The sequence below is a fragment of the Myzus persicae genome, unplaced genomic scaffold (genome assembly GCF_001856785.1).
Source record: "Myzus persicae strain clone G006 unplaced genomic scaffold, MPER_G0061.0, whole genome shotgun sequence".
In the NCBI taxonomy this organism is placed as follows: domain Eukaryota; kingdom Metazoa; phylum Arthropoda; class Insecta; order Hemiptera; family Aphididae; genus Myzus; species Myzus persicae.
In genome coordinates this window covers 23,576-51,354 of record NW_019100489.1, presented here as the reverse complement: position 1 = coordinate 51,354, position 27,779 = coordinate 23,576, and the positions used below count along the sequence as shown (strand labels likewise).

The window sequence follows — 27,779 nt, the reverse complement described above, 5'->3', positions numbered from 1 at the left end:
GGGCAAAGCGCGTATTCCAACGGTTACATTTTTCAATTTTTGTATTCATTATGTGTTATGTGCTTTTAATGTTTTAAAGTTCGTAAGTTCGTGTCATTCATTCTTTCAGTGCTGCCGAAAGTTTGTATTATGACGGATTAAATGTTAAAGAGGGTACTGATCGCGTTTTTTTTAGTAATTTATTTTTTTCTTTGGCTGTTTCAATATTTCTCTTCTTTTCAGCCAAACCTTAAAATGCATGCATTACTTATTCAATCTTTTTTTACTCCTCTCTCGCTGATCGGTCTAAACCCAGCCAGTGGTATTTCACAAAATGCATCCTTTTATTTCAAATTTGAGTCAACGAGTATTCAATTCATAATTTATTGTTAATCATTAATCATAATTTCATATCCAGTCATTTGTGTTCGTCTACAATAGAGAGCATTTTCTTTAATTATCGTTCAGGCATTTGTCTCATTCAAATAATTAATATCATTCACCACTTCAGGGCGCAATACGAGGTATAACAGAAGCATGTGAATTTGGTGTTCTGATGACTGCATCTTTACATTGAATTATTCAATCATTGTTAGTCGCACATTCTCAAGACTGTCTCATATTTAATTATAATATTGTATTTTTTATTGTAAAAATGTACATTCCGAGACGGCAGAGTTCTGGTTTGAAGCCCCTAACGCATGCCAGCTCTCAGGTAACCGGCTGACGAGCTGTATATATATTATAATATTTTATTCATTATTCACTAGTGGATGCCAAATGGGCACTTTACATTTATACATAATTATTTATTGTGTTAATCTAGCATATATTATATTATTTATATTATATTTATTTTTATAATTATGAATTATAAAAAAAATTAGATAAATGAAAATAACTTGTTTCAATTAAAATAAGTCAACTAATAAATAATAAAATGGATATTAAAAAATAATGAAATTTATGATTATAACTTTGATTTTTGTCAAAAGAATAAAATAATAATATTTTACATGACAGTGTTGAGATTTATAAAAATATTTAATAGGTGTATAAAAAATCGTAAATCATTTAAGAATAATAGTAAACTAATATGGAATAGAATAGACTTTTTTCAAAAAAGCTTGACCTATAGACTTTCAAGTATTTTAAAAGAATTACTAATCCTACACTCATTTCTCACAGATTTGGCTAATTAGGTGCGGGGCAGTGTAGCGTAAACACCTGATGATCTCATAAGCCTTATCGCTTTCTGATTGCATTCTTCAAATCTCCTAGTTCATACCAAAATCAGCAGCAAAAGGTACTACTTACAAAGTGGTAACGGTATTAAAATAAATAACTTAACCCCAACACAATATAAAATTGACAATTTTTTAAATCATAATCTTATAATGTGTGTAACTATCATCTATTCAGAAAGATCCATGATAACTCTAAGTCTATAGCGACCCACCACAAACGCACCAAAAATTTAAAGTAAAAATTTTAAACCGTACATAGCCGAATATAAATTAAAGTACTTTATATTAAACATAAAAATCAATATATTTTTTTTCATCTGTATTAATAATCAAAATCAAACTTATTTTATAAATATTATATTACTTACATTATTTTTTTTTTTTAGTAGGATAGTTCACAGACTGATACACCAGTATCTCAAAAAAAAAACTACCGAGAAAACATTCAAACATCAATAATCATTGTACTCACTTATTTTTTTAAATTTACATTAAATGTGACACAAATAAATAATCATTAATAGACTGCCCAAAAAACCAGACATCTTGCCAAAATCACTTATAATTATTATAAAAAAAATTATAATTACGTCGATTTGTGCTACTATTAAATACTGATTATGATACTGAAATAAGATCCTCAAAAATATATTTTAATTGAAAATGTATTGTTATTGCTGTCATGTCTTTGTGTTACAATAAAATAATGGAAAAAATTATTTAAATTATAAATAAAAATTACAATAGAAATATAACTTAAATTTTACAATAATGTAGTAAAATTAATTGATTATGAGTAGACTTTTATAAATTTATAAATGCATAGAGATTAAAAATAATGCAAAAAAAAGTTACCAGTATTAATATAATCTGAAAAATTAGTCCACATTGTACAATAATGAGATGGATCATTTTCAATGATAGAATTAATATAGTTAAAATTTAAAAGCATGTAAATTAAGTATTCAACTTTAATATGACATTCAAACTTGTGTGATTTCAATGAGGGAGAATCCTTAAATGCCATTTCATTCTGCGAGATATTCTGTTTTTCATTTTTGTTAGCAGTGATCTTAATTATTTTTGTTTGTTTATCTATTGGATTTGCGTTTTACTGATCCTATAACATTTTTTTGCTTTTGAAATTTAATATTAGAAATACCATTTGACATTATAACATTAGTGTGTGTCGTGTGATAGTTAGTGTTTTCCAATGGTTTTCTTGAATACAAAAATTAAGTAGAAAAAAATCGATTTTGGTTTGAAATGTAACTCAAAGTATAACTAGTTTTTTTTATTTATTTTTTATTTCATTTTTGTATCTGTCATTTGGGGCAGTAAAAGTGTTTTGATTTTCTTCAACAGCAACAATTCTCAAGGGAGTCTAGTGAATCTAGTTGTTTCATTCAGGAGGTCAAAATTTAAAATTCCCAATGGTTTTCAAAAGTGACAGGAAAAACAAAAAAAAATATTAAGGAAAAAGGTGAAGTTTTACGAGAAACAAGTTACCGAAAAAATTAATTTTGGTCTTCTTTATTTTTTTTTTTAAATATACTATAGGTACATGACATTTTCACTGATTGTCAGTGTTAGCATTTTCTATACAATTTTTAATAGTTTTGATTTATGTTGAACTATTTATAGGCATATGAAATTTTTGATTATTATTAGTTTTTTTTTTTCGATTAATGTCTATAAACAAATGTTCGCTAGGCAAAAAAACTTGAAAATATAATACAAGCTTCTTCATAAGTTGTTGTTAGTGGAAACAAAAAAAAAATAAGTCCACAATATAGTTCAAATTTCCACAAAATATGTAAAAATTGAGAAAATTTGCAAATTATTTTAAGTTAGAAATTAATAAAAAAAAATTGTTTTCATATCTAAAATTTGAAAATTGAATTCAAGATTCCTTAAAAGTTTGTCTAGCTTTATCAAAAACAAATATTCTACTGGAAAGTCAAATTAAATGCATATGTATGTTGAAACCACAAATATTTGCAAAATGTATTAAATTTTCAACTTTTAAAACTAAAGATTGAAAATTTGAAACAAAGTACTAAATAAGTAGTCAAATCAGGGACTAAAAATTCTGAAAATAAACATAAACACAGCTTTTTTATAGTTATTAAGTTCAAATTTAGACAAAAAGTAAATATTAACACAAGGCATAACGATTTTAGTTATTTTGTTGTAATTTGGTTCCAAAACCGCACAATTTTACATAAGTATGCATAGGTAATATTTTTCCAACTACCCTAATAATTTAAGAATAATATTATAATTGATATTAATTCAACTTACGGGCTACTGTAGTATAATAATAAGTAATAACAGTATAAAATATCCTAGACTGACATAACTTTTCCGCTCAGAATCATATTTTGTATTAAATGTTATTATATCATTCAATTCATAATTAATATCATTCATTACAGAGACCTTCTAGACACCCGATTTTTTTAAGTTTGAAAATATTCACACGACATTACCAAATTATAAAAAAAAATTGTAGTCCAGAAAATACTTTTTATTTATTTGGAATCTTTTCCAATTTAAATATATCTACTTACAAACAAAAAACAAACTCTTAAAGCTAATATTCTACTGCCACTTATATTTCTCGTATTTTCAATCTTCTTATCATATTTATATCCTTTTGTCACATTAGGTAAAATGTTTTCCGATGTTTTCCTGTAACCAAAGATTTGAAATATATTATATTTTATATAAAAAACAATTTTTATAATCCTAAATGCCAAATATACTGAATTATAAAGGTTATAATATTGAATATTCACAGAATATATTTATACTATCAACAGAAAAGAAAAATATAACTATTACTCAGTGTCCCGAATATGTTTACTAATCAATAATTTTTAATTAAAAGGCATTAGGAAGGTACCTAATTAATGAAATTACTGCCACATCACAGACGTCTATACTATATTAGATAATGAACTCTGCTTATCTTGTGAATACAAAGTTAAAATTCTAATCGTTATTCCGTGATTTTTTTGGTAGGCCAATTATTGTATAATTTAATTACTTTGTTAGATATCAACATTATTTTTATTTTTTATTTATAAACTACAAGTGCAGTATGATGATTGGTATATTGAAATGACAAGTTTCTGTACCAGTAGGTACTTTTTTTTTTTTTTGACAGCAATAAGACCTGGAAGTATACTGTTCTATTTCTTCTTCGGTTAATCGTTTATGTATCATATTCATAGACATTTTGAAGTATAACTGAAAATTGATATTAATTGTAATTAGTAGGTATTTACTATAAGATTGGGTAGCTTGATTACTAAATGGCACAAGCAATTGTGTTCCAATGAATGCAATCAATGTGAATAAATTACTTTCTACATAGATAAATAGCCTAATCAATGAAAATCTCTAAAAAAAATAAATAAACAATGAACATAAAGCCATAATAATAAAGGCAATTAATACTACCGAGAAACATTAAAAAATTAAATAAGCTGGTTTAAGTTATGGTTTAGTTTCTAAAAACTTAATATTATATTGAATTTAATATTGTATTATTGAATATTTGAATAATGCTATTAGTAATACATATTGAACATTTAAACATAGTCATTATTCTTACTTCTTAATCGTTGCGTTTGTCAAGTTGCAGACTATGGCAATTCGTATTTCTGTTGTAATGTGATTTGTGAACGGTCGGCGGTGTAGGACGTGAAATGATATGTTAAAAGAGCAAACTTAAATTCAACTATAGTCAATGGTCCATGATATAATAAAGCTTAATCCATTGTGTTGTGGCAATCGTGGATACACAAGCGGAACAAATACCATTGCTCTCGGCAGGCAAGTCTTTGGACTTGCGCAACAACCAAAACTGATTTCATCGTCCGAAGGAAAAACAATAGGGCTCAGTGAATAAACAAAAACCAAATTAGGATTCTTATCACACAAATGAATGTAATTGATTGAGATTTAGAGAGGCGTACACCTGTCATGTAGTATGTACGACAGCAGCAGACAGCTAGGAGGGCTCGAGCGCGGCAGTACAAAAGAGTGGAACGTGCCACAGGCAAAGAACATGAAAAATATTCAAAAAAACTCTCAGCAATCGTATACAACGTAATATTAAAACGATTAGAATAATAAAATAAATAGTCCGAATTAAAGTTACGCGCCAGACTGCAAGTAATTCGTAAAAACTGTTTTTAATTTTTTATCACTATAGTAGGCCAGCGAAAAGTGAGCCACGATCCAATGCTTTGGGTAGCCGAACTTCATCAGGGCTACCATGACTCACCACCATTAACGTAACGATCACGGCTCACTTTTCGCTGGCCGTACTGTAGAAAAGAACGCTATACTCTGTATCATGGAACAAAACTATCTAATTGTTCAGCTTGGAAATTGGAATAACAGTGAAATTATTATTCGGGCCCGCTAAATTAAAACATATTTAATCAAAATTTTTTATGGTTCAATTTCGTATTATATTATTCTTGATCTTGAGTAATTAATAAAATAGATCAGCAATGATAGTTGTTTTACGTTTTAATAGCTATTGATAAAAAAAATACGAGATAACAATATCTGACTTATATAGTTATATTCAGTGCTTCTAAAGTTTCTATAAACAATCAAAATTGATCGACAACTCCAGAATTCTGTAATAACTATATTCGAGAGCAATAATTAATAATTACTGCAGACATCTTACGTTTTTTAGAATTTAAGACAGGAACTTTGTGTTTATGTCCTATTAATTCACGTATTATACAATATTGTATTATTTCCCTTTGTATTTACATAATAATATATAATAATATCAGGACATAGGTGTTTTGTACTTTTAAAGCCGTGTCTTCGCAAAGTGACTAATTGATTTAAATCTTTGTAGAAAGATAAGTTTAGTGAAGTCACTTTTTAAGTAAATCACTTAATCAACATCTTTTGAAAATGGAGAACTCAATTATCGGCCAACTTTCAACTTCCAGCAGTCAAGAAACATCTGAGTAAATTATTTATAATGTTTGATTATTAGAGATGAAATTAATTCCTGTTGCCAATTTAAAGTATGTTCTTATATGAAATTAATCATTAATAGATTATGTATATCAAAACAAACATTCTTAATTATTAATTTTAATATTGAAAGTATTCATTTTAATATGTTCAACTTCTACCCATACCGTGTATTCCATAAAAATCACAATATCTTACATATCATATAACCTAGTATTAATTTTATATTGTTGATTCCATCTCTTGTATTAATGTAGTATAAAGTAATGTTTTAATATGTTTATTACTATATTCCAGGCCAAAAATGTGTTGGATTTGTTTGTGTACTGATGATGACAATGATGATTATGAAAATAATAGAGAATGGGTGTCACCATGTAAATGTCGCTATTCTTCACGATGGGTAATTATATACATATATATTTGGATCAAAAATTAATGGATATGTTGGTGTAATCAAAACCATAGTGCAATGTTGCTGTTTGATATTTAATTTTAAATACTAGATTCTTAACAGATTTCTCTCATACTATTAAATTTATATAGCTTTATTGGTACTCAACAATACCATAGATATATTATATTCTATGTACACATGTTTTTTTTTTTTTTTATATTTTTTTTTTTATTACAATTACAAAATACATACAATTGAATAAAAAAAATTATATACCTTCTATGTTTGACCTACTACATTGTAGCTAGTTGACATTTATGACAATTAATGTTTCATGTGCCTGTGATTTATTCAATTAAACTATAATAATAATGTTTGGTTTAGCGTTGTGTTCACACATATACAATTGTTATGTTAGGTTCACCAGGGTTGTGTTCTACGTTGGATTGATGAAAAATTGAAAGAAAATTTCAACTTTAAAGCACATTGCCCTCAATGCCGCACACAATATATTGTGCAAGATGAAGTCAGTAAGTATTGTAGAGTTAGTTTTGATGATAGTTAAAACTTTATGGGAATAAAATAGCTAAAATATAATATTAATTGATAAAATATTTCTTTTTTCAATTCAATATTTAAATTTTTCTCCTAGGAAAAATATTTTACATTACGTCAGTTCAATTTTCTATTTTGAATAACTTTCACTTTGATAGAAGCATTTTTAACATTAATCAGTCAATTTTAATGATTTGACTAAACATTTTTAACTTACAAATCCATTACGATTTAAAAAATCTGCTTTCAAAATATAATATCTTCACTAGCTGACCTGGCATTGCTTCACCCTTGGAAGATTTCTCAGATATTATATTATATTATTTTATTTTATTTTCTGGATGTTAAATAATAATTTTTATTTTAGAGCATTTGAAGTCACGTCTCCGTGTGGATGTATCTATACCCTGTTTCAAAAGAGAACATCCCAGGGCAAAACCGGTTTTCTTATGTAAATCTGGTATATTCTCTTTTGAAACAGTGTATATATAAATTTAGTGTCGCCACCGCGTATTCTTCATAATGTTGGAAAAAATTATATTGTCTGTTTTTGGTTACCAAGGTTACCAAACAATTATTGTATTAAAATACTATAATTTTAAAATGTTCATAGGTATCTCTCCGATTATTGTTTTAAAAGATACAAAATTGAACTTTTCATTTTCAATTTTAACCTTTCAAGAGTACTTAGTTGGCTAAGTATAATTTTCTACCAGAAACCTCCATTGATTAATTATAAATACTAATAAAAGATACTCAGATACAATTCATTGTTTTTTTTTTTTTTGGTAAACTGAATAAAATAATTATAATAATTGTTTATTATTCCACGTCGATACCGACCTGCTTAGAAGCATCGGTGGTTGTCGAGTTTGATTATTATTTATTTTCAGCCAGCGAGTATTTCTTACTAAAAACGGTATAGGTAAACAATTTACATGTTTATTTTAATTAATAATAACTAATTATTTATTAACTTTATCAGACTACATTTATGTCCAATCCTTGCTCTTGGTGCTCTCGGCATGATGATGAATTGGCCTCTTACCCGAAATTTAACTCTATTAGCATGCCCAATAAATCTTCATAAGGAGAATCAAAAATATGTTATCAACTAAGCACAAACTATACTCTAACAATAAACAATTAATAAGTAACAATCAAAATCATTGCCGGGCAATGCGAGAGATTTGGATTGTTATTTATTATCAGCTAGCGACTATTTCTTATTAAAAATGTATAGATATACAATTAACACTTTTATTTTACTTAATAATAACTTAATACTTATTTTTTATTGACAAAAGTGGTACTAAAACCTTCAGCATAGTGTCGAGTATAACATTAAAACATTTCAGCCAAATCGGTTCTGTAGTTTTTTCGGTTCGCACAGTCGTGGAAACCCCCTTACAATTTTATATAAAAGTATATATATAGATAACATTTAATTACAGTTTATGTGTTTTTATTAAATATTTTTATGTTTTATAACTTAACAGATTACTTAGCTCTGTTATTAAACATACTTGATAGAACAGCTAATCGGATATATCCGTATTTGACTGCTGGCATTAAGGTCACTGCTCTCTATTGGTCAGCAGCATCATATGGAATACTAACAATAATTCAGGTTAATTTTTAATATTTGATAATTATTTATATAGAAGTTATAAATGAATTTTGTTAGGTGATGGGTAAAAGAGAAGCTATAATGATGATGGAAAATACAAATCCATGTATTTTGTTCTTGGTGTTGCCGACAATACCTGTCAGTCTAATTTTTGGAAAATTGATGAATTGGGGAGAAAACTTAATGTTATTTATTTGGAGATTTACTTCACAACTACCCTTGTTAAGGATCATCATGCCTTCAATTTTGTAAACCATTTGTATATAACTTATTAGTTGATTACTTATTGTATTTGTATTCAATTTTAGGTATGAACCTGTCAACAGTTCAAGGAATAGACAACAAGTCTTTTCAATCGTTATTCCGGCTACTACTCTTTGTGCTGCACTTTTATTGCCGACTTCTGCAGTGACAGTTGGAAATTTATTATTCCACAATTGTTCATATTCATCCTTACAAAAAACTTTATTGGTAAGTCTTATAAATTGTACTCAATATTAATGCAAGTGTTCATTTATAATATTTATGTTTCTATTGCAGGGTGGGTTAGTCTACATTGCAGTAAAAGGTGCAATCAGAATATATCAAAGGCAACAAAATCTTATTAGAAAAAAAACACTTAAAGTCATTGAATACCCTATAACTGATGATGAAAATAATTAAAAATCTGTATAATAATCCAGTACTCGTTTTCATCACTTGAAACATAATTAAACATCTTAATACTGTACATAAATATGTAACATATTTTTAAAAGGAAGTTATTTGCTTATTAATAATACATTCGTAAACAAATTAAAGAGTATGTCGAAATAATTTTGAGATTCGAATATTGTTATTGAAAAAGATACTTAATGCATACATAAAATTTAAAATTTAATACAATTTTTAAAAATAATGTAAGAATTTAAATTTTAATGTGAATCATCAATTATTTATTACTGATAGTTAGATATTTTAAGACAGTATGTTAAAGAAAACATTTTTTTTTTTAAATAAAATACAATTTAATTTAAATTATTTCATTATTAAATTTAATTAAATTCTTGACGACGAAATACAACAAGATATACATATGTCTATGTATCTTAGTATCTTACCCTACTACATACATATTAAATAAAGATAAATGAGTAAAAAACTAGCCCTCTCTATATTGTTACGTCTCCCATCCCAATTGCTTGTTTAGCAGTACTTATATGAGTTGTGGTATAAAATAATATACCTATAGAAGTATAAGATCTATGGTTTAGATAACTAAAATGTGCGTTCAAATGGTGAGCCTCGGTGCAGCAGCAGGCAACGCGTAAGTCTCATAATCTTAAATTTGTGAGTTGAGACCTCACCTGAGACATATATTTTGTAGACATTTTATCTAATTTTTATGCCAATAAAATATATTTTGCTCAAACCACTTTCATACTTGGTAATTCTTTAGTAAGTCATTAGTACGTATTTGTAAGCACAAAATAAGAATTTGTAAGTCAACAACTTTTAGATTATCCCTGAAAGCTTAAAACACGGCTAACTTCACGCAGCCGGACTATCTTTAATATCCCAACATCTAAGCAAATCGAGTTTAGGAAAAAAAAGCGAAAACCAATTATTATTATTATTATTATTATTAATTATTTAGGTATAAATTATTACAAATAGTTTGTTAAAAAAAAATCAAATAAAAATAATTCATTAATTAAATATATTATGTATATTATAATATTATAATAAGTCATAAGTGTAGGTATTACTTATTAAGTGCATCAACATAATAGTGCTATCTAAATCTATCTCTAATTTTTTTTTTTAATCAGTGTCCAAATAGAGGGATGATTATAGCTAACGAGTTTAGAAAATCGATGATTAAATCCTTCTGTTTGATTATTACTACGCTCTGCATTTTTAATAGTTGTTTCGTGTACATTCTACGTAGCAGGTGGGAAGATTGGAGAAATATTTCGAAATTTAGTTTTTTACCTGGCCGTAAAATTTCTATTGGTCTATTTATTCCCGAAATATAAGTTTGATCCAAATAATTCACTAGTACGCTATAGCATAGGTTATAATCCTAAAATTAATACTCTAGTAGTAATTTTTGTTATTATGTAAAATTTATACCTATAATAATAATAATTGGTTTTCGCTTTTTTTTCAATTTGCTTTTTTTTCACTTGCTTTTTTTCCTAACCCCGAGCAAACCATATATTAGTAAGTCATTAGTAAATATTTTTAAGCACAAAATCAGAATTTGTAAGTCAACAACTTTCGGATTAACCATGGAAGTTTGCTAGCCGGATCACTTCAACTTTTTGAAACTTTTTTTCCACCTCCTCATAGTGGTCCATTAGTAAGTATTTGTAAGCGCAAATTCAGAATTTGTAAGTTAACAACTTTTGGATTATCACTGAAAGTGTTAACCATCCGAGTCATTTTACCTATTATTGGGCCGTTGGTCCTAATCATTTGTCTTTACATCATCTAATCTATCATATTGGTTTAAACTCAAACTACACATGTCTATAATGCTAGTAATAACTAATAAGTAGTGGTAAACTATGATATTCGTATTCATACAATATGTCATGATATTAGTATTAGTAAAATTTACATTTTGGTTAGGTAGTATATATTATAAATAAAGTATAATAATACTTATTAATTGTAAATGGTGACTGCAGTCTAGTAAGATATTAACATTTAACATCGATGTAGGTACTAGGTAGGTATGTCAGTTTAAATGTATACATAGGTATATAGCCATATAGGCGGACAGGAAGTGTAGTAGTAAATCATAATTCATTTTAATTCGATTTTAGTTTTAAGCCGAATTCCTTTCTGCCTGCTAATGAAGTAATAACATTAATTCCTGGAATGTTTAATAATATTGTTAACTATTATTAATCGATGGAATCAAAAATAAATAAAATTGATTCTAGATATCTTCTCGGCTTGTTTTTGTAATACTTTTAAAATTATTATTTTAATAAATAACGTGGAAAATAACGCTTTAGTCACTGAAACAGGTAAGGAACCTACTCTATCTGGTAAAATAAAACAATATAAGTCCATCCATTCAGGACAAAACTGTCTATTTTCATTTTCTACTTTTCTTCTTTTTCTATCCATAGTCAAATTAAAACAAAGAATAATATATTATTTAATTACGAAAATTAATAAACAAAACGGAACGGACGAACAAAAATTACGTCGCAGCGGACACCACCATCTCACCGATAACTGACGGACTAACGTGTTGTACGTATATTAAATGAGTTGTCGACTTGTCGTAATGCAATTTCAAATAAATAATAAAACAGATAAGATAAGTTATGCTTCGCGGCTAGTATAATATTTGTTGCAGCCGAAAAAACCTAATAATGCAGTAATAATGTACAAAGATAAGAAATTACCTTCCTTTTTTTTTTTTTTTTTTTTTCCTTTTGAAACCGGGAACGGGGGGGAACTGTTTAGCACAATACTGCCACCCGAACCCGTATCGGTTATTCACCAAACAACATCACAAACAAGCAAAAAAGTATACATACATGGGGGCCTCTAACCACCCTAGTAATTCGGCCTTCGGTCCACAAATAAAAAACGCGCCTGCCTAACCCGCTCTGCATCCTCCTTCCGCCCGAGAATCGCCTCCACCATTCTGCCAAATGCCAACCTCAGACCCTCCGCCATCGCCTCGATACGCCGCCTCCTGGATGCATCATCTGGGAGGAGCTCCTGTTTCGGTCCCAGGATGATATCCGGCACATCATTAGGTTGTAGTGGCCGGCCGATGCATTGCTCCATCTCCCGTCTGTCTTCTGCCCAGAACGGGCAATTAAACAAGGTGTGCTCCACAGTGTCGTCCGGCTCACCACAGTGCATGCAGTGGGGGTCACCTGCTCTTCTCCTCCTCCACAAGATAAGAAATTACCTGCAACATTTATTATTACAACAGTCGCGCTTTATAATAAGTACGTATTAAATTATTGGATTTTCCTCTCAGTCTGCAGGCCGGTTAAAATGCATTCGCGGGCCGGATGCGGCCCGCAGGCCGCCATTTGGTGACCCTTGCTTTAGTGCCTTACTTCATAGAAATTACTTTTAAAAAGTAATTGCATTACAATTGCGTTAGGTACTTTGAGTAAAATGTAATGCAATTACTACTGCGTTACTTAAAAAGTAATTGCGTTATAGTAATTTGTAATTACGTTACTACCCAGCACTGATAATATATAGGTTTTGTAATCTAAAATGTATTAAATATATACCTATATAATATATACACAATATAATATATACTGTATAAGGAATTTTACCAACATTCAATTTTAAGTAATTATAATATTTATATTATGTATTATAATGTATGATTTTCAAATATAAAATATATTACAGAAATATATAAAAATATGATGAACGTTTACATCTACACAGTTAGTACCAATAATACCCCCTGGGCACAATTTTCTTTAACTTATTTTTTTTCAAAGTTTAAAATTTCAGACTTTTTTTGAACAGGTACCATGTAAGTTCACGTAGTTATATCAATAATATTAATTTTTTTACATCTATGTAGCTGTGCGGACCGGGAGCATATAATAATAATATATTTGGATACCAAATTTATTTACACCTAGGTCCTAGGTCTTAAATATGTGGAGGACTAGCTGGGTGTGTAGTGTTGTGATAGCTCGGACAGTAGTGGTCGGGGTCGCCGGGCAAATACTGTCGAGTGTATGTTGTGTAGTTATGTGTATTTGTATCTATTGTCTAATGTGTATATATGTATGAGTGTGTATACAATTAAACATAATATATTAAAAAATGGTAACACGCTTGCTGGTAAAAACTGAGTTGCTGTATAATTCACGTTTGAATAATAATAAATAATAAATAATACAATAAATCACAACAACACAATAATGGTATACAAAATGTATAAATAATTCACAGCCTTCTAGCCCGACGGGAAAAATGATAGGTAATATTAATATAGAAGGCACTGCCTTTATGGCCAACTAGAATAAATGATAATTTTGCTAAGGGCAGCTATTAGAGCTGTTTCTCGTATAAATAAGTATGATAATAAAGTATATGGCCCTTTTGGCCGACAACTGAAATAGGTAACAGGTAAATGTAATAATATAAATAATAATAATAATAAAAATAACTCACAATTTGTGGAGCGCAGACGGGCCAACTGGTCATGTCCCTATGCTATTATAATAATAATAAATATAACACACACGAAACAATATTATAATAATTGGCGATTAGCGCTTGAACAGTAATAAAATAAAAAATATGTATAACACAATACAAAAAAAAAAAAACAAAAGTATAATATAATGATTCGTGGCGATTCGCGCCCACGTTATAATAATGTATAATATAATTAATGGCGATTTGCTCCACGACGAATAATTCAATATTAAAAAAATGGCAATTTACACCATAACAATTAAAACAATAGTAAAAAGACCGGCGATTTGCGTCCGGCGTAGATTCTTGGCTGACACTGTAGAGCGAACTATTCTGGATCACGGCGGCCGTGTAAATTGTAATCGCAAAGCTTCGAGTGCGATCGCGCGCTATATACAAATTATATTATAACTCACAACTCACAAGACAACATTGAAAATACAATAATAATTAAAACAAAAATAAACAATACAATCATCGTGTGTGTGTGTGTGTGACCAGCTACTCCTCCGTGACCGATATTATTATGTAGGCGTATTACTATGTTGCGGCGGTAACAGTAGTAATGTGTAAGTACATGCAATTAAAATTGGACAGTTATTTTCTCTAATTTTCATAATTAACTTACAATGTTCGAACACGGAACAGTTGTCGCGCTGCGCCGCTCAAGCTCAAAACCGGCTCGTCTCGCCGCGCTGCCGGCGTCGAAGCTCTAGACTCTAGAGCATCCTCCGTCCCCTACTTATCGCCGCTGGCCGTCGCCGTTCGCAAATACGGTCGAGCTCGGTACCGGTACGTTCTGTTTTTTGTGGAGTGGAGTGGTTGTGCACTGTGCAGTCACGCTGCACGGATGGTACAGCCAGGTCATATTTGTGTATTTAAAAGTGTCTCTTATTGAATTTATTGCGCGATCATTTCAGATCATTTAGTTGTATACATAACCTTGGGCGCCCAACTTATTTGAATAAATAATATATGAAATATATGTAATCATAAAATTAAACTAGTCTTGTTCTCATTTTTGGGGTAAACGCACGTCCTATACATCGCAAGTCGGTATAGCCAACCGCCGAGTTGTAGGAGCTATATCGGCGCAGAACATACAACTTATCTAAATCATATTAACAAACAGAAATGATGGCGGTAGTGAATAAATAAAAATATCATTATTCATTATTTTTTATGCTGTCGTGGTCGATAATCATATTATTCGTGTTGCTAACGAAGTCGCAGTAGTGCAGTACCAGTTGGCTGATATATATTATGCGGTTTCGGGTTTTCTTATAAAACATATTTTGTGCTTTTCTAGAATAATGATTACCTATTACCTATTGAATTGTAATACAGTTTAACCTCGATTATCCGAGTTAATTTCGGGGAGGTATACTAAAAACACATAATATTATGAACAAAATTGTAAACGAGATTAATGTCTGAATCCATTAGAACTCTGATTTTTGATATCCTCTGTGAGGTTACAGTCTTTTTTATAGCGACTTACTTCCACCCATGAAATAAGAGGAACACTTAATTCATGACCTATAGGTCTCACCGAGTGTTGGTCCTAAGCCTAAGGTCAGGTCGGTGGAGATTTTAGGCGTTAAACAATTTAGTTAGTGAAAACTAATAAAATAATAACCGTATGAATAAGAGGATAGAGGTGACACTTTCAGAAATAGTAACTAAATAATGAGATTGAGTTTAAGTTAATTATGTGTTTTATATTTTACATATGCAATCAATTTGCAAGAGAACGTGGCACCACAGAATCCAAATATTACATACATCATACATCTTACTTTGTCATTGATTTTACGTACGTACAAAAAAAACCTTGAAACATGTTTTAGTTATATTTAGGAAAGAAGAATGTGGGAGTAGAAAGAAAGAAAACAAAACGGTGACAACTACATTTGTAATACGGGAGACCAAGGGAGAGTTATACGTTACAACGACGACCGATGGATGTCTTGAGATGATGATGAGATTGGTTAGCAGCCTCGCCCGCCACGGGCCCACCCGGTTGCACTTAGTCCATCATTGTTGTCGTTGATAGTTGAAAAGAACAAAAAAGAACAAAGTACCGGAAAAAAGGTTTTCCAAGCAGATGGAGTCCGGAAAACGTAACTGTTCATAAGTTACAAACGTATAATATTATACATACAAATATGTATTTATTATTATTATTTTTTTTAACTTTTTATTTTAGAAGTTCCTTTTTATTGGCATTTACCTAGTAAACTCTATTTTGAAAATGTTTGTTCTCTATTTATTATCTTGTTTCCAATAACTATTACTCATGAGCTAAAATTATTGTCTGTATCTTATAAATTTAAGACATTAATAATAAGTAAAGTACCTACTTGATTTTGGTGGTCTCAAGGAGGCGGGGCATCTCAAAAAATCATAGGTATTATAAATCATAAACTGAAAATTGGTTGGTGTTTTTTAAATTGTATGTGTAAAGTAAATTATAAAAAGGTAGACAAGTGGGTTCAACTCTGTGCATTGATCAAGTTTCAACGAATTTTGTCAACATTTTAATTTTAAATGCCCATGAAAAATTATCGTTCTTATAAAATTAATATTTATGAACTGCTTTCAATACAACTTTTAACGAACCTTGAATTCAAAGCTTTTTTGTAGAGTAAAAGATTTATCATCGATAATAATTAAAAAACAATTTTATAAAATTAGAAAAAATGCATGGCTATAAATAGCTCAATAGTTTTGAAAATATTTTGAAACTTTTTATCATGTATGGTTATTATTACCTTTTTATATTCAATTTATTATTATTTATTAATTTATTAATTTATTATTTCATTTATTTGTATTTTATTTTATTTAAAAATTTTTTCTTCGTTAAAGTTAGAAAAACTGTAAAATTGTAGTGAACCTTTAATACAATTTTCTAATGTAAGTTATGAAAAAAAAATTGTATATAAATTTCAAACTGAGAATAGTTTGCGAATTTTTGGGATTATGATGAATTCCTTCAAGAGTGTCACTTCAGACAATCATGCAAATTTACTGTAGACGTATTTCAATTTTTTTTAAGAGTAAAATAATATGTGACCTATTACCGAACTTTAAATTAAAATGCACCTGCAGTGCTGCTACGTTGGCTATTTAGTATTTTATAATATTTTGATTTTATGTAAGTTATAAGCGTATACGAAACTGTCAAAATTAAACAATTATTATCACTAATTTTTATAACTTTACAAAGTAACCAAATGAAATTAACTTACAAAAATTATGGTTGTGAATAAAATAATAACGATATAATTGTTTATAACGTCGTGGTAAATAATAATAAGAGCCCCAGCGGTTGAACCGCCGAACAAATTCAAATTGTTTGATTTTAATGCAACCGCCTGATACGCGTTCACACATTACGCAGTTCAGCTGTGGAAACTGCCGCGGTTGAAAAATCGACGGCGAAATGTCGCGGTTGACCCGCGTGCTGTTCGACTGCCCAAATGATCAAAACACATAGATTTGAATTAGTTGGTACTTAGTGCACACGGGTTATTTACACGAACAATTAGCCACGGTTCATTTTTTCGAAGATCATATAATGCATTAAAAAATAAGAATTCCAATAGTGGGGCCTAAAGTTCTTAATCACGTTTTTATAACCTAAAATTACATTGTTTTTATTTACAAGTATAAAAAAAACTGATGTTTTAAAATTTAGTTTTAATTTTTTTATCAAATCTTTTCTACGGAGCCGTAAAATTCACGACAATTTGCAAATTATTTTGAGTAAGAAATTCATGAAAATTTTTCTTTTAAAATCTAAGATTTGAAAATGTTATGCAAGATTTCTCTTAACTTAAAAAAAAGTGAGAAGGGGAGGTCGCTGTAATGGATAGTATTAAATTTGAATTCAATGATGCCATACCATATAGTACACGAAAAACGATTCTGAGCCGAGACGGTGTGTCAGTCTAGGATTATTTTTATTGTTATTACTTATTATTAATATGGTAGCCGGTAAGTTCAATTAATATTATTTTTAAATTATCAGTGATGCTGGAAAAAAATTAAATATAATTATGCACAATTGGGCTGTTTTGGAACCGAATTACCTACAACAAAATGATAAACGTTATTCTTTGTGTCATAATATGCAATCTTAAATTTGAACTTAACTGTCTGTAAAAAATAACTGTATTCATATATTTTTTAGATTTTTTATTTACGGAAAAAACTGCTTAAGTAGAACCTTTTTTTTGAATTTTCAATCCTTAGCTATAAAAATTAAAAATTGTATACATTTTTTAATTAAACTACAAAATCATTTTCAATTTAATAAATATTGTCAACATTTGACTTTGAATGCTTATAAAAAAATCATCCCTATGTATTTTTCAACTACTCTTGTCACAAGTTATCAAGTGTCTTGTATTAGATTTTCATGATTCTTGACCCAACTAATAAAATTTAATTGACATTTATAGAAAAGAAAATGAAAAAATGAAAATGTCTGTCAACAGCTTAAAACTATTCGAAATATTTTTATCAAGTATATGGACTGATGACATAAACATTTGGTGTAAATTTCAAGTGTGTAGAGTGATTTGTTTTTGAATTACCTACAACAAAATAAGAAAATTGCTACAAAAGAAATCGAGCTAATGTTGTAAAACTTTCAACTTCAAACGCTCATAAAAATTTAATTTGACTTTCCGGGAGACACTTTTTTGATAAAGGTAAAAAAAAACTTAACAAACTTGTAAGGAATCTTGTATTCAATTTTTAAATCTTAGATATAAATAGAAAAATTGTCATGAATTTCTTACGAAATATAATTTGCTAATTTTCGTGATTTTTACGAATTTTGTCAAAATTCTAAGTTTAAAGGCTCATAAAAAATTATTGTGGATTTACGCTCAACTTTTTTTAATTTCCATTAACAACAGCTTACAAGGAACCCTGTACCTATTACGTTTTCAAATTTTTTGACAGAGCGAAAATTTTTTTATCGACTTTAGTTTAAAAAAAACAAATAATAATCGAAAATGTAATATGCCTATAAATAGTTCAATACAAATCAAAATTGTATGGTGTATAGGAAACTCATAGGCGTGCGCACGGGGCGAGCCGGGCGTGCCCCGGCTCGACCGGAACTTTTTTGGGGCATAGTAAAATGTCTATATATATTTTAATATGCCCGTGGAAATCATTAAAATTTTATTTTTCATGATTGTGAAATATAATTTAAAATATATTTTGTGTTTACCTAGCTATCATTAGATCACGTTTATTCTGTACGAAATATTATGTGGGTACTATGACTATAATAAATGATTATTTTCTAATATACATTATACGAGGTACCTAAATCGTTTTAAGATAAGCGGAATGCGGACCTGCACCAGCAAGCTCTCGTGGACGCATGTCGCATACCTACACACTGTCCACGGAAAAACCCATGCGTTTATAATTATTCGCTTTCAAGTTTCAATGAAACACCATAAACGGTCCCCTCAATAATCTAATCGGTCTGTTTACTGTTGTCATTTGTGATTTGTCACTTTTCTGTTCAGTGTACCGTGTGTCCGTGTTTACCGTTTTAATATTTTTATACTATAGTGCCGCGAAATAATATGATCAGAGTATCAGACCTTATTATATTTAATATTATTCTTGTTAATACATCGGGTGTTATGTAAATTGTATTCAACAAAGAACTTTAACATGTCAAGTCAACGAAGTGGTTGTGAAAAGAGAAAACGTAAAGCCTGTAAAGAAGCAGAACTATTAAAAATTAAAAGTAAATGTTCAATAAAAAATTATTTTTCATCAAGCACATCCAATTTTCAAAGTTGTAAGTACCTAATAAATTTCTTAATAGTTATTAATGTAAGAAATAAATAATTTATCAAGAGTCTAGATAGACTCAGACCTCAGAAAAATTTAATTAATGTAATGAGTTATTTTAAATAATAGAACAGGCGTAATCTTGGGGGGGAGGGCACTACGGGCAACTGCCCCTCAGTTTTTTGACACATTAGTTTAAATTATAATATACAAATTTTTTTTATAATAATAATAATAACTCAATAACTCTGTTTCTGTCAACAGCTAGTGCAGAAAATATAACAGATTCTATATCTGACAGCACAAAGAAAATTGAAAATAAGGAACTACATAGTGATGATGGTATGTATTTTTATTATAAAACAATAAATTTAATAAACTTAAATTTTTTATATGGTTTTAATGTTTCTGTAACAGCTAGTGCAGATAATACAACAGATTCCATATTCGAAAGTTCAAAGAAAAGTGAAAATAAGGAACTACATAGTGATGATAGTATGTATTTTTATTATAAGACAATCAATTTAACAAATTTTAATTTTGTTATGGTTTTAATGTTTCTGTCAACAGCTAGTGCAGAAAATACAACAGATTCTATATCTGACAGCACAAAGAAAATTGAAAATAAGGAACTACATAGTGATGATGGTATGTATTTTTATTATAAAACAATAAATTTAATAAACTTAAATTTTTTATATGGTTTTAATGTTTCTGTAACAGCTAGTGCAGATAATACAACAGATTCCATATTCGAAAGTTCAAAGAAAAGTGAAAATAAGGAACTACATAGTGATGATAGTATGTATTTTTATTATAAGACAATCAATTTAACAAATTTTAATTTTGTTATGGTTTTAATGTTTCTGTCGACAGCTAGTGCAGAAAATACAACAGATTCTATATTAAACAGTTCAAAACAAAGTGAAAATAAGGAACTATATAGTGATGATGGTATGTATTTTTAGTAGCTTATTAATTATATTATATATTTATTAACTATATTTTTTTTGTTTTAAGTTAATATGGTGAATGTATATGATCCGGTTAATCCATTTTCAAAAGATCGCTTAGAGTTCCAAAATCGAATTTTGAAAGGACGTTACAAGCCTATATTAGATCTTTATCCACGGTCACTTCAAAACTCTAAAAAAAGGTCATTTCAGAAAAACTGGTATGATATTTTTGATTGGTTAGAGTATAGTGATGCTTCTGACAAGGCATTTTGTTTCCCTTGTCGCTGCTTTAAAGGTAATGAATTAAATAGCAGCTACAGTGAATCAACATTTAGTAGTAATGGTTTTAAAGCGTGGTATCGAGCTATTGATGCATTCAAAAAACATCAATCATCTAAATGTCACTTAAACAGTGCAAAAGCATTAACTGATTTTATTAATTTGAAGTCAATTGACTGTGTGCTCGATAAGAATCGTCTTGAAGAAATTAGTAGAAAAGAAAAAGATCGTTTGAAAAACAGAGAATTTATGAATCGTATCATTGATATTGTAATTTGTTTAGGAAAGAGTGGTAGGCCATTTCGTGGTCATGATGAAAAATCTGATAGTTGCAATCAAGGACTTTTTAAGGAATTAGTAATCTTACTGACAAAATATGATGTTGTTCTTCAAGACCATTTACAAGAGGCTCCAAAAAATGCTTTGTACACAAGTAACAGAATACAGAATGATTTAATAACATCAATTAAAAATGTTATTTTACGAAATATAAAAAACAACCTACAAAATTCGTTCATATCAATAATGGCTGATGAGACTACAGATGTTGGTCATTTTGAACAATTGTCAATTGTTTTTCGATATTTTGATGAAAAAAAAAATAGACCAGTTGAAACTTATATTACATTGAAACGAATGCAATCTGTTACAGCTCAGGCTATTTTTGACTGTCTTCATGATGTATTGATACTTATGGGAAAAGATTGGCATTCAGTTTTATCAGTTTGCTTTGATGGTGCTTCAACTATGGCTGGTAAAATAGGAGGCGTGCAGACAAAATGTAAAGAACAAAATTCAAATATTAAATATATTCACTGTTATGCTCACTGTCTAAACTTAGCACTTGTTTATTCAGTATGTGATAAATCAAAAAATTCCAAAAGAAATAAATTAGTATTCAATTTTTTTGGAACTATACAATTTACCTACAATTTTATTGAAAGTAGTGCAATGAGGCATGCAATTTTAGAAAAAATATCCAAAGATGTAGGAATTAAGTTACTTACATTAAAGTCGTGTTCTATTACTCGCTGGGCGTGTCGAGCAGAAGCAGTCAAATCAGTGCTTAATAACTATGAAGTTTTGCTTTTAGCCATAGAAGAAATTTGTGAAAGTAGTAGTGTTCCAGAAATGTGTGCAAAAGGAATGGGTTTGAAGTATCAATTAAAAAGTTTTGACTTTATTTTTGGGCTGTATTTATTGAATCCTATATTAAATATAATATTAAAGACAAGTTCTTTATTACAGTCGCCAAACATGGATCTTGTACTAGCAGTAAACAGTGTACAGTCTTTAGTACAAAACTTGATGGCTATGAGGAATAGTGATGAAGAGTTTAGAAATATTTATCAACAGTCAGTAGAACTTTGTCATAAAAATGGTGTACAAGTACCAGAAGTAATAAATAGAAAAGTGTCAACTCGAATAGACAAAACATCAAATAATCAATTTGTTTTTAAAACAAAAAAAAATGAACTTAAAATAACTGTGTACAACCAATTGTTAGATGAACTCATTTCTGGCATCAACTCGAGGTTTAACCAAGAAATTGTGCAATTAGTTCAAGCTGTAGCAAGTATGATTCGTCTAGACACTACGCCTGTAATGATTTCAATATTATCAAATTTTGCAAATGTCCCGGTAGAGAAATTACAATCTGAGATACAACTATTAAAATATTTACCAGCTACTGATGGTAAACCAGATACTAATACTAATAATGAATCTATTCATGCATGGCTTGATTTTATGAAAACAAATAATTACATAAAATCATTTAATGGATTTTTCACCGTACTGAAATTATTCAGTATAATACCAGTTACAAGTTGTTCCTGCGAACGGGTATTTTCAAAACTAACAATAGTAAAAAATAAATTAAGGAGTACTATGCAACAAGACCGACTTAATAGTTTATTATTAATGTTTACTGAATCAGAATTAACATCTAGTATTAACATTGACATGGTGATTTACGAATTCAAAATGATGGGAAATAGGAGAATTCATTTATAATTGTTTTTAAATTATACATAATTACACATGTATACATTATATATGCTTTATGTATTAATTTAGTACCTATAAAGAATTTTTGTTTATTAAACCAAGCTTTTTTTTAACATGTTGGGTAATGTGTTTTGTTCTTTTTATACATAACTATTAATTGTATTTATATCATTTGATGTTAAAGAATTCAAAGTTTTACTTTGTAAAATATGTACTCTTAAAATATATGTCCAAAAATTAGCAATAAAATACTTGATTCTATATTTCTATGTATAGATATAAATACTACATTGTTTTTATTTTACAACAGAATCTACTATGAAGGAGTGTTAGAAAAAAATTAGGGGCACAGTATAAGTATTGGGGCACTAATTGTATCCAGGCTCGACCGGAAGTTGAAGTCTGCGCACGCCTATGAGGAAACTATAGTGAACCCCATGTGAAAATCGATTAACATTCAAATTAGCCACCTATTTAAGCAATCCGACTTCGTTAGATCGTAGACAATACACTACAGCTAACGAGGAAGGCAATCCACCTGTGGTGGATTGTGGCCCCGCCTTTTAGCAGCTATAAGTGAAATAGGATTACTTCGGTAGTTCGGTAGGTAGTATATACCAACATTGTACACGCACAATGTACATTAAGTAAAGAACGCATATAGGTAATTGTATTTGGCATGATAAAACAGAGATCTTAATCATACGGACAGATGGTAGTATATACTATATAAATAACTCACACATTTTTGTATTAATAATTTCATAATGTTCACACCACGAAAATTATATTTACAGTAATAATTCCGATGACAAAAAAATAATCATTAAAACTTAGAAAAATTACGTAAAAAAAATCGAAAAAATCAGGGTGGCCGTGTTTAAGCATAGATCATCCCTACTGCGTCTAACAGCCATCGTCTGCACCGGAATCATTCTCACCTACCATTCGTAACATGCCTAATTCACGGCTTCACCTATGGGACAACCTATTTAGATGAAAGCTTGTTCAAACATTTGAGCATTTATGCAGTTTGTATTTAGTGACAAGAAATACCAGAATACTGCATTAAACATTGTTTAACCGATTAAATTTGTATGATCTGACCATTGCTATTATTGCATAGGTAGGTAACAAAACAGATATCAATATCATGCTATTGAATGAGAATACATTGCAATTTCTGTTGTTGTAAAAAAACTAAAATTTATTTTAGTTTTTTTATTGCATTATGCATAGTATACCATAATATTAAGTGATCTGTATTAAATAAAGTTTCTTTCTTTAATATATTATATGCATGTACATAGCTATATAATTAAGATAAAGGTACATAAATATTATATTAGCAATATTCAATTGAATGTTACTCATTAAATGTAGAGTATATAAATTATAAAATTCAATCAAGCATTAATAGTCAGTTAAATAGTCTTTCATTATTGAGTTTGACATATTACTATAGTCTTTTATTTATTATTATTGTGTAGGCAGAGTTGGGTAGTATCTTCGATACAATTGTATCTTGTATCTTGATACAATTATATGAAGTATTGAGTATCTGGTATTGCGATACATTTTTAGACAATGTATCGAGTATTTCACAAAATAATTTTATCATAATCCTACCAGGAATAAATAAAATAAATTATCCGACAATACTTTTGAAAAATAAGTATTTTTAAAAGGAAATAAGAATATGATATGTTACCAATTTATATTTTTGTTTTATTTATTAATGTAATTTAACAATAATTGACTTATCATAACATATTTATGCTATTGTACTTAATTAATATTTGAAATTTTAAAGTTAAATTTATTTAACGTTTATTGTTGTGTAATATACTATTCGATATGATATCTATAATTTTATTTTATTATTATTTATTTATTTAATTTAATGGTTGACTTATTATAATATATTTATACTTAACTAATATTATTTGGAAATTTAAAGTTAAATGCATTTTTCTAGATTCACAACCTACCTATCTAATGGTGTATGATTAAAATTTAAAAAAATCCTATGCGTCGTAGGCTATGACTAATTTTTTCAAATGCATCGAGTATCTAAATATTTAAAATGTAAGTATCGAGTATCTATGATCTCGATACTCCAAATTCAAGTATCTAGTATAGCGATACTGATTTTTGAGTATCTTGCCCATCCCTGTATGTAGGTTTAAATATACGTATTTAAATCAAACCACAGAATTGTGTTTTCATTAAATAATACACTTTGGTTGAACTTATTGTACATATTATATATATTATAATATGAATTTTATGTAAAAAAAAATTGCAGTGCATTTTAATTCTCATAATGCTAACACAATTTGTGTGCTCTATAGTCTATTAAATAAATAATATTCATAAAACCATCGATGAACAACCTATATCACATTACACAGTTGCAGAATCATTAGTGTTTAATACTATTTTAACCACCAATAGAGGATACTCATAGTAGCTAACTTAACTATCAGCACTAATATTTAATACAGCATTTGTAGCAACACATTCTGACATTTTGTTACATTTTGTTACATATTTTATAATTGAGTTTAATATATCACAACCCACCAATATAGGCTACTCATGATACTAGTTAAGAGTTAACTCATTAATATATGTTATCATAGTTTATAGCATTACTCCTAGTTGCACAATTTGTGTGCTGAATTTTAAATATATAATCCTGTTATTCAGTAACTATTTAGTCCTCGAATATTGCATAAAAGGTATTGTAATATAGTAAGTATTCGAAAGTCGTCGACAAACGTTTCTGTAGGATCCACCATCGACATGAGTTCAAACATATTTGTATGATTAAAGGTTTGGCTACCAAGGACAAACCGATATCATGTACAATACAATATACGATAATACGATATTTAATTTGAGAGAAAAAATGGTTTGTTAAATCCATGTTGTAACGAACGGCTCCGGTCTACAAAGACGATCGCTTTGTGAACGCTTTTTCGAAGCGTACGAACCGCACACCAGCGGGTTTTAAAAAGAATACATTTTACAGATGAAGCAGTGAGGGCGATGAAAAAAAGATAAGATAAGTCGAATAACGGAGTTCAAAAAACGTAAAATTTTTTGATAATACAACAACGATATCAATCATAGACATATTAACTAATGGACCGCTCATAGAGAGAGAAGTCTGGGGTGAACGTCAAGCAAAAGAGATAGAAATATAAGTTGGAAGTGCATAGAAAAAAAAAAAATTTTTATTTTTCCAAATGTAAATTGTTATATTTGATTACTTATCATTATTCATTATATAATATTTAGTATTTACATTTTACATTTAATTTATTATTATTTATTTACAAAATACAAGTATTAAAAACAAATTACAAAACTTACAAAAAAAAAATTACATGTTAACAAGTTCCTTATTGATTTTTGAAAGTTATAAGTTTTGTCAATTTTGATCGGATCCTCATTTTTGATCCAACCAATTCCTTATTATAGTGATGTAACCTAATAGTGTTATAATATTTTAATNCGACGACGACGACGACGACGACGATTATGGGAAATACCACCGATAACGATTATTTTGTCGACGTATTGTTCAACTGCCCGTGACTATTGTTACTGTCGTTATTGAACGTTGGATAAGAAAAACATACTATATTTTTAAGTTTTAAAAAAAAATTACGTATTTTTTCATTTTGTATGGTTTGTTTGAGGGTATACGTAGTATAACCATGATATTTTAGAAAAAGCTTGAGAGTATACGGCGTATATGTAGTATACCCTATGGGAACACTACTGCATATGTGAATAAAACAAATAATACGACTGAATAATACAATTTTACGACATATCCAACCGATAATCCTCGTGCCACACCGGACGTTTCCTGGTCCGACTTGGCCTGGCCCCGCTCACTGTGTCGTTGCCGGTGTCTACGACCTCGGGTTGAACTTCGTCAACAACACTTACCCCTTCGGATTGGTTAACCTCCTCATCGACCTCGCGTAAAATCTTCCACGACTTGAGCTGCGAGACGTGGGCCGTAGTAGCATACACCTCCCGACCGTCGGTGGCTACTTCCGCCACTCTGTATGTGTCGCCGGGCAACACTTCGATGACTTGCAAAGGTCGTTCGCGGTACTTCGCCTGTAACTTAGAGTTCTGATCCGGCCGCGGTTGTCGCAGCATCACCACGACCTCTCCGACTTCGTACGTCGTCGCCTGGTGATGACGCTGGTCGTACCACTTTTTCATTTTCATCTGACCTGTTTCGATGGATTGTCGTGCCTGATCCTGTAGCACACACGGGTCAGTCCAGACGTCGCGGGTTCGACTATGGTGGAATAAAACGCCGTCATGATACCGTGGACTGTAACCGTGAAGCAACTCGTAAGGAGATTTGTCACTGACCTTGCTCACCGCTGAATTAAGATGCCGTTCTAATTCGGGTACGCGAACGTCCCAATGCCGTTGCTCGTCGGTAATCATACTGAGCAATGGAAGTACGGTCCGATTCGCTCTCTCAACTTGTCCATTCGCCTAAGGGTGACGGGTCGAATTGAGAGTGTGGCTAATCCCTCGCTGTCGACAGAACTGTTCGAACGATCTACTGGTGAAATAGGTGCCCCGATCACTCACTATTCGGCGGGGAATCCCTCGTGCATCACAAAACTTTATCAGCC

General features: G+C 29.6%; 2 protein-coding genes and 1 long non-coding RNA gene across 3 annotated transcripts; 2 read left to right on the top strand and 1 right to left on the bottom strand.

Annotated features, from left to right (window-relative positions):
- Nucleotides 1-4,369: 4,369 nt before the first annotated feature.
- Nucleotides 4,370-5,426, bottom strand: LOC111027689. The gene is made up of 2 exons (XR_002603825.1): nt 4,849-5,426; nt 4,370-4,481 (listed from the first exon to the last, which is right to left on the bottom strand). It is a non-coding gene; the product is annotated as an uncharacterized LOC111027689 (long non-coding RNA).
- A 270-nt stretch (nt 5,427-5,696) lies between these two features.
- Nucleotides 5,697-9,509, top strand: LOC111027684 (E3 ubiquitin-protein ligase MARCH5-like). The gene is made up of 7 exons (XM_022306091.1): nt 5,697-6,235; nt 6,543-6,648; nt 7,061-7,172; nt 8,697-8,827; nt 8,885-9,075; nt 9,136-9,298; nt 9,368-9,509. The coding sequence occupies exons 1-7, from the start codon at nt 6,180-6,182 to the stop codon at nt 9,488-9,490; spliced, it is 882 nt and encodes a 293-aa protein (XP_022161783.1). The 5' UTR covers nt 5,697-6,179; the 3' UTR covers nt 9,491-9,509.
- Nucleotides 9,510-19,732: 10,223 nt separating this feature from the next.
- Nucleotides 19,733-23,158, top strand: LOC111027639 (zinc finger MYM-type protein 1-like). The gene is made up of 7 exons (XM_022306043.1): nt 19,733-19,808; nt 20,120-20,197; nt 20,273-20,350; nt 20,426-20,503; nt 20,579-20,656; nt 20,732-20,809; nt 20,876-23,158. The coding sequence occupies exons 1-7, from the start codon at nt 19,733-19,735 to the stop codon at nt 23,104-23,106; spliced, it is 2,697 nt and encodes an 898-aa protein (XP_022161735.1). The 3' UTR covers nt 23,107-23,158.
- Nucleotides 23,159-27,779: the final 4,621 nt, after the last annotated feature.